The sequence below is a fragment of the Hirsutella rhossiliensis genome (assembly GCF_020360975.1).
Source record: "Hirsutella rhossiliensis strain HR02 chromosome Unknown scaffold00006, whole genome shotgun sequence".
Classification (NCBI taxonomy): domain Eukaryota; kingdom Fungi; phylum Ascomycota; class Sordariomycetes; order Hypocreales; family Ophiocordycipitaceae; genus Hirsutella; species Hirsutella rhossiliensis.
In genome coordinates this window covers 2297401-2305182 of record NW_025408672.1, presented here as the reverse complement: position 1 = coordinate 2305182, position 7782 = coordinate 2297401, and the positions used below count along the sequence as shown (strand labels likewise).

The 7782-nt window shown below is 52.1% G+C and overlaps 2 protein-coding genes across 2 annotated transcripts; one reads left to right on the top strand and one right to left on the bottom strand.

The window, feature by feature from the left end:
- Window positions 1-2847: 2847 nt before the first annotated feature.
- Window positions 2848-5350, top strand: HRG_06465 (centromere DNA-binding protein complex CBF3 subunit; the record flags this gene model as incomplete). Its single annotated transcript, XM_044864936.1, has 9 exons — window positions 2848-2985; window positions 3059-3211; window positions 3341-3534; window positions 3598-3822; window positions 3985-4301; window positions 4385-4448; window positions 4498-4585; window positions 4661-4776; window positions 5035-5350. 9 exons carry the CDS (start codon window positions 2848-2850, stop codon window positions 5348-5350), a joined length of 1611 nt encoding a protein of 536 aa, XP_044719876.1.
- A 960-nt stretch (window positions 5351-6310) lies between these two features.
- Window positions 6311-6865, bottom strand: HRG_06464 (uncharacterized protein; the record flags this gene model as incomplete). Its single annotated transcript, XM_044864935.1, has 3 exons — window positions 6311-6349; window positions 6421-6479; window positions 6541-6865. The coding sequence occupies 3 exons, from the start codon at window positions 6863-6865 to the stop codon at window positions 6311-6313; spliced, it is 423 nt and encodes a 140-aa protein (XP_044719875.1).
- Window positions 6866-7782: the final 917 nt, after the last annotated feature.

Genomic DNA, 7782 nt, shown 5'->3' with positions numbered 1-7782 from the left:
CTTTTTATATCGTAGCTTATAGACTCGTTAAACTATATATTAGCTAATACTATTAGTTTATTCTATCTAATTAACGGTATCTATATAACGTATTATTAAGTAGACCTATAGCCTACTAGGTAGCCGATATAAGCTCTCTACTTAAGGGGTAATTGCGTCTTATATAACTTAATATATTCTAATACTATAATTATTATTAGGAACGCTATATAGCTAAAGACCCTTAAATATATAATATCTAGTTTAATATCTTTAATATAGTAATATAGTAGATTATTTTCTTTTATCTAGGTCTACTAACGCTCGTATAGGCTCTGCTAGCTATAATTATATAATTCGAAGGGTGTTATATTAAGCAGGTATACTACTATACGGTATATCTCTAGCTATAGCTCTTCTAGAAGCTTTAAGTTAAGCCTTATAACCCTTACTTTTTCCTTTACTATTGCCCCTAATCTCTCTACGTAACCGTTTTGCGTAGGCGTTAAAGGGGCTAACTATATAACTCGTATCCCTCTATTAGTTATATAATCTATTTATTCTATTATTAAAAGAGCCCTTTCCCTATTAGTAACTAATATAGTTATTTTAATTCCGTACTAGGTCTTAAGTAACGCTATAAAGTTATTAAAGATATCCTTAATACCCGTTTTTCTTTCTATTAGGTAATAGAACCTTATAGATATATCTATATAGGTAAATAGGGCAAAGTTCTTTTCCCCGTTATATAGTATTATAGGGCTAAGGTAAAGGTTAAAGCTAACTTATACCCCCGGACCTTTAGGCCTTAGGGATAGTGTTTTTCTCGAGACTTCCCTCTTAGCTTTCCCTATTACGTATATCTAATAGCTGTATATTATAGGGCCTTAAAGCTTGGTGCCTAGGTAGGCTTCTAATAGCTTCTCTAGTAATCTTAGACTAGGATGCCTAAGGCGGCGATGCTATAGGTCACCTACCCCCCTAGTTAGCGGCTTAGGCGCTTATATAACTGCGAATACCCGCTTGCGCTACGGGAGTATTCCTATTACGAATTAACCTTCGAAGTCGGTTAGTTTAATACGAACCTCCTTCGTAGGTTCCGAATAAAGGTATCTTAGGAGCTGGTTCTAGAATATCCCTGCCGTTATCCCTAGCCTAGCTAAGAAGACACTTATTAGCATTTCTAGGATAAAGTAAGCATCTAGCAGTATTATCTTTCTACCGTTAATTATAGGGATAACTGCTATTCCTATTCCTTATACCCTAAAGGCTTAGTCTTTAACCTAGACTTCGTCGTTAGAACCCTACTTAAAGGTTCCTTCCTAGAACTAACCTAGGTTATTAAAGAGGTTAATATCGGCCCCTAAGTCGTATATTAATTTATCGGTAAGTAACGGCGTTCCCTTAATAGCCGTGTTTACCCTAGATAGAGTGACCGTGTTAATAGTCTTTCCTAGCCCGTTATTGCTAATAATAGTGTCTGCTGGTTCTCTTCCTTTAGGGTGGGAATTAGGGGTCTAGGCTATGCATTTTGCTTTCTCGTCTAGATGCTCCTTTAGCCGTTTTTCGATATTCTATTTAGCTAGATTACTATATTTCTAGCCTAACGGGGGCTTCTTATTATATATTACCCGTAGTGAGTAGCAATTTTCCTACTAGCTTATTAAGCTATTAACGTGCTGCTTATAGCCAGCGCATTTAGCTTAGGTGTCTGATTTCCTAGAGATTTAATTAGCGCTTCCCCTTTTTACGGGTAGTTACGACTTCTTCCTATAGGTATATTCTTATTTAAAGTTAGCGATTAGGTTCCTCAAGGGAAGTTAATCTTTGCCGTGTCTTTCGTTATAGAGGTCGAGAGCCCTCATTATTGTAGACCAATATAGGTCCCACTCGTCTGCCGCTGTGAGAAAATCCTGTCTGATTCTTATATCGTTGAGTGTGTCGACCTTAAGGTCTCGTGAATCTATGATAATTTAGTCGAGCTATTCTGCCCATGCTTTCCAGTCTCGCGTGCCTCTTTTATTAATAGAGGTCGTATATCTCTCGTAAATTGGCTTTTTCTCCTCTGCCCCTAAAGGCAGGGCTTGCTTCTTTAATTCCCTGATTTTCTCTCTTAGGCTGTTATGCATCAGGGTTGTCCCCTGAAGCCCTTCACTGATCGTTTTCTTGATCAATTCTTCGAGTGCGATTAGGGCTTTCTGCTAGACCTTATAGCGATCGAATTATAGCTAGAACCTTTTCTCGAGGTTGCGAAAGGAGTCCTTTGCATCCTGGTATCGTTCGTTATAGCCTGTTCGCCTCGCTAGGAACGCAGCCTCGGTTTCATCTTCTCGTTGGGAAGGTCTCCCTCCAAGGTTAATAATGAATTGCTCCCAGTCCGGCCATTGGGGTTTTTTAAGCTCTTTTATGCCGTCTGGGTCAGCATATTCCCAAATCTCGTGAGTCAACAAGGGTAGTCTCTTCCGTCGCCGTTAACTTTAGGTTGTTTATCTGAGCGTCGCGTCGGCGAATGACACCGCGTAGTCGATCAGATACTGTCGATTGAGGGACGTTGTATGCGGCCGCAGCCTTGCGGGTACTTTCGAATTGGCCTACTGATAGGCCCTGACGGCGAGCAGGACTCGTTCTCCGCGTGGAACCGATTGGTCTCCCGTCGCCGTCATCGTGCTCGGCTTATCGGTGGTGCCCGCAATTGCGTCGTAATTCACTTAGACCACGTGACCACTTATTGCCCGCAAAACGCCGCCCGTGAAATCGTGTGCAGGACGCCTGATAAGTGCATTTGATAAGTTCCCACCCGACTTATCGGGTTTCCGGCCAACCGAGCCCAGACATTCGCCCCGTAGGAAGGTTGCCCGATCGACCGAGATGGCCGCGGACGACTCGTACACGGCAGCTGACGAGCGCGCCCGTGCCGCCCGGAGGGCGGGCATCCAGGCGAAGAAGGACGAACAGCCGGCGAACACGACGCGGAGTTACGCGGCGAAGCAGCGGAGTGGAAGGCGCGTCCCCGGCCGGTCCTCCACTTCGATCCCTGTCACGTACGGCCCCTAGGCGGCTAACAGACAAATGCGTATAGGCCTGGTGCCATACGCCTCGGGCTGCAGCAGACGGCTCGCTCTATAGCTGGCCCGACGGCGAGCTCGTAACGCCGGACAAGCTGGCGGCGTGGCTCAAAGAGGATATCCTGTTACGACGCGTTGTGCCGCCGCAGAAGAAGCCGCGCGCGCGGGTAAGATTAGGGGCAACGGCAACGGCGAGGCCGTACAGGTACGGCAACAGCGCGAACAGGAGCAGCTCGAGGCCGCGGCCATGGCAGAGGCCGAAAGCCTGGCCGAAGCTTTGAGGTCCCCTGGCCGAGGCCGCCGAGCTGCTCGCTGACGACCGCGAGGGCTACGTGCCACCCACAGGCCTCGCGACGGCTGCAGTAGACCTTACCGAAGGGTCTTTGCTTACGAGGGGCACTATCGACGCCTATATCGCGGCCGTTATCGAGCTATGGAGGCTCCAGGTGGCTCACGGCAACGCGAATACGGAGAATCCCCGGGCGCCGCCGTACGAGGATTCCTTGAGCAACGGGGCCGCCAGCGGGGAAGCACGACCGCGCCTCCTTTAAAGACCGCGGAAGCGACGGGATCCAGGCCGGCTACCTCCCGATGAATGGCTTCGGATCCAGGATCTCCTTCTCACTGGCGCCGCGTATACGCCGCAAAACCTCCGTACGCGAGTCGACCTCCTCTTCGGCCACTACCTCTTACGGGGAGAACCGGCGCAAGATGGAGCTTGCAGACCTATCCCTACTCGACTATCCGCCTTCGGAGGCCCGACCCCTGTGGTTGCCTGGTAAGCCTTTACGGGACGGCAAGCTAAATAAGACGGCGAGGAAGGAGTTTATGGGCGCGCTCCGGCACAAGGACCCCTTATTCTGTACGCAAGGGCCTAGCACAGCTCTTCTTTTGGCGCTGGCACGTCGCCGGCGAACCCCCGTCCTTCCGGCGCCGTCAGGACTGGTATCGGATCAAGGTCCTCGTCGGGCGGGACCGCGAGCAGGAGCTCGTACCCGACACAGCTACAAGAGACCTGGCGTATCTTCGGCGCTGCCGGCCTTATCGCGTCGAAGAAGACGCACCTCCCGCGCAGGGTGGGCGCCCAGGACGCGGAGACCCATGGCACGTCGCTCGCCCAGATCTCGCAGGCCGGCCGCTGGAACCAGAGCGTGCTCTGCCAGGCATATCTTACGCACCTACCGCGGCAGTTCATGCGTATCGTCGCCGGCTTCTCGGCCTCCCGGGGACTACTCGCGCGTGCGGCTCACGAACCCCGTACGTCTTACAAAAGCAGCTGTGGCCGTGGATCGAGGAGTGGGAACCCGCTTTGAGGCGCGCGCGCCGGCAATGCTGGGCAGAAGGCGGTCTCGACGACGACGACCTAGCCGCTGACGGCTTCCGCTTATGCGGCGCCTGCGTATAGTACTTCTGCAGGACCTGGCCGTCCCACAGCTCCGCTACCCGTCGCTAGCGTTCTTCGCCTACGCCCCTTTGGCGGGCCCGAGTGGGACGAGTTCGCCGTCGCCGTGCGGTCCACCGCGGTAGGGGCTATGGAGCCGGTAAGCCTGCTCGTACGACGCGCGCTGCCGGAACTAAGCGGCGTCATAGAGAGCACGCGGGAGGCCCTGTTACAGAATAGTCAGCGGCTCGCCATCCGGCTTGAGGCCCGGCTGGACGGGATTCAGGGCGGCCTCGATGCCCTCCTCCAAGGCAAGGTCCCTATCACCTTTACCGGCTACTTCGGAGCCGGGTCAGCAGAGGCGCTGGCCCCAGCCCGGCCCCGGCCCCGTCAACAGTACCTACCTTGAATCTCAATACAGCTCCGGCCCCGGCCCCGGCCCCCGCCCCAGAGCCTCTGGTACCAGGCATGCCTATCGTCACAGCCCTGGCAAGGGTCTTTACGGTGGGGGACGTCTGGAAGGAGTGGGAGGAAGGGTTTGCAGGTCAGAAGGCCGTACGGGAGCTGGAAGAGACGTGGGGAAGCCGCTGGCCCGGGGAACGGGGTCAGAGTGCAGTTCTGTCGCCGGAAGGTGATCTGGGACGAGCTGTTGGCCCGTATGGCGTCCGGCAAATGCAAGGAGGCGGCCGTTGCAGAGCTAGAGCTGTTACGCGCCGGCCGAAGCTTGAACCGACTCGTCGACGAGCTCAAACAGCGCCGACGGCGGGGCCAGGATCGGGGCCAGGGCCAGGGCCAGATACGGGTACAGGTAGGGACCCCGTGCCCGATGACCCAGGTCCAGGCCGGGACCAGGTCCAACTCGAGGTCAGGGCCGTCGGGGGCGGAGGACCCGGCTGGGAAAGCGGACCGCCCCTCGTCGACGTAAGCCAGCCGCCTCGTAGAGTCTTTATACATATTTATATCCATGTAACTAGACATATTTTTGAGGATCAAAGGGCCGTAGGATCAGTGCATTACTATCTCGCAGTTCCTGTAGCCGAGCCTAGCCCCCCCATTACCCATTCGCGGCGCTGCAACGCAAATATCTCGACGGACAGTAGCCTATACGGAGTGCTCCTCGACCAAACGCGCCGCCGGAGTGGATTAGTCCCCCAGGCCCCGGAATGGCCTCGATTGGGCTGCTGGCCGTGGAGATATTCGCGTGCGCGGCGCCGGGCACTTATCAGATGGTAGATATGTAATCGCATACGATTTCCCGAAATTACTCCGCAAATCGACCCCACGATAAGTCCTGCTTATCAATATAATTCTTCTCTTTGCCGGCCCGCACGTTAGCTTCCTGGCTGATATCTTAGGCGTGCCTATACGTGTCTTTCGACGCCTCCACACTTCAGTTGGACAGGTATCCTTTATCTTGGCAGTCTTCCACGCTATTCTTGGAGTATCTAGGAACGGAAAATTATCCTGGAGTGTGTCTCGAGATCTGTTCGCCCTGATTGTAAGATCGCCGTTACCTCCTTCGATATGCCCACGCTAACGGGATGGCTCCGGACAGTCAGGTTCGGACAGTCAGATTACAGGGATTGTTGCGCTAAGCAAGGGTTAAAAACTATCGCGTCTTGGCTAAAGCCCAAATAGGATAACCGTCAATTGCCCCTTGCCAGGTGCGCGTAGACACAGCTCCTCATGGGAGAGATGAAAGCTTCAACTTAGCTCTACGGTGAGCGTAAGTTCCGTATAGAATTGAATGTGCTGCGTAGTAGATCTACAGTGAATTTATTATAACTCTCAGCCACCTCTCCCATACTCTCTTATATACGTAGACCTTTCCAAGGAGAAGAAATATACACCACTCAAGTGAGACAGTGAGACGAGTGCGACCAGCTTAGTGGAAAGAGTGGGAGCAGGAGTGGACCTGACCGGGCTGTAGAGAGGCAAGGAGGTTAGCATTGGTCCTGTAGCGGAGCGCTGATTTGCATTTTGCTCTCAACTTACGTAGGGGACGTAGCAGCAGCGAGGAACAGTACTTCCAGGACAGTAGCCAGTAGCAGGGCCTGTACATGTAATCAAGGTTAGCCAAATGTGAAGCTTGCCAATATGAGAGAGGCAACGTACGGCCAACGCAGCCTTGGTTGCCGGCCCAACCGTTACCATTGCCCCAGCCGTTGTGGCCGTTGCCCCAAGCGCCAACGGGGCAGCACTGAGGGTTGTTGTGCGGGCCAACTGTGGGGCAGACTCCGGCCAGGGGGTTGTAAGGGTGGAAGCCGTGGTAGTTGCCACCCTTGTGGAAGCCGTTGAAGCCGTAGTTGCCACCCTGGTTGATGCCGTTGAAGCCGTTGCCGTACGGGCCGGGGTACTCGTCGCGCTTCTCAATGGTGCTCTCGATAGGAGCAGCGGCGGCAGAGGCCAGGAGGATGGTGGCGGCAGCGAAGAACTTCATCTTGACGAGTGGTTGGTATGTTTTTTTGAAGTGTGATTTTTATTTGGGGAAGAGATCGTGTGCAAATTGAACGAGCGAGATGAATGAGTGCGGGCTTTGGATGAGTGACTCAAGTGATTGCAAGCTGGAGCGTGATGAAAAAGATTACGACCTTGGTGGAAGGAACGCGAGCTCTTTATAGAAATTCTCGCTCGCAAATCTACGCCTTTGCTAAGTCTGCTTTACAAAAGATGCCGCGATACAAGCTCTCCCTTTGCTGTACGTAAAGGGAGCTCCTATAGCTAAGACACCACGAGTTCCCTGATGCCGTACTAGCAACTAGCCTTCGAGGGAGTAAATCCGTATCCCTTTGACTGTAACGAGGGAGGGAGCCCTTGGGTACCGGGTCTTATAATAGTACGTACACATGTATATAGAGCGAGCTCACGGATATACATATTATGCCGAAGTCAAGAAAAGCATCTATGCCCAATTTAGGCAACAATGCATTCTAGCAGTCCTCTATGAGCATAGCATCGTAAAAGAACAAAAATAGTGGAGGCTTCTATAATGGATGAAGTATTCCTCTCGTAAACTGTCTTCATATTTTTTTTGTGCATATTGATCATCTTCAGTGTATGCAGCAACAAAGCATAAGTGGAGGAGGACGATTTGGGACCCCCTCTTCCCCCTCTCCCCGGGCATGCAACAACGAGCCCTCAGAAGAGAAGGTTCCGGGGGGCCTGGCTACATTACTGTACTAGTGCATCTCGGAGTCATTGGCAGTCTCGCAGATCGGGTCGCCTTGAATGAATACTTAATAATACTCGTTTTCCTCTATATATTGAGTCTCGATTTCTTGTCGTGCTGGGCGCGACGCTCAACCCGATTCAGGCCCTCGTATCCATACAGCGTTATGCAAGGTACCGTACCTGTGA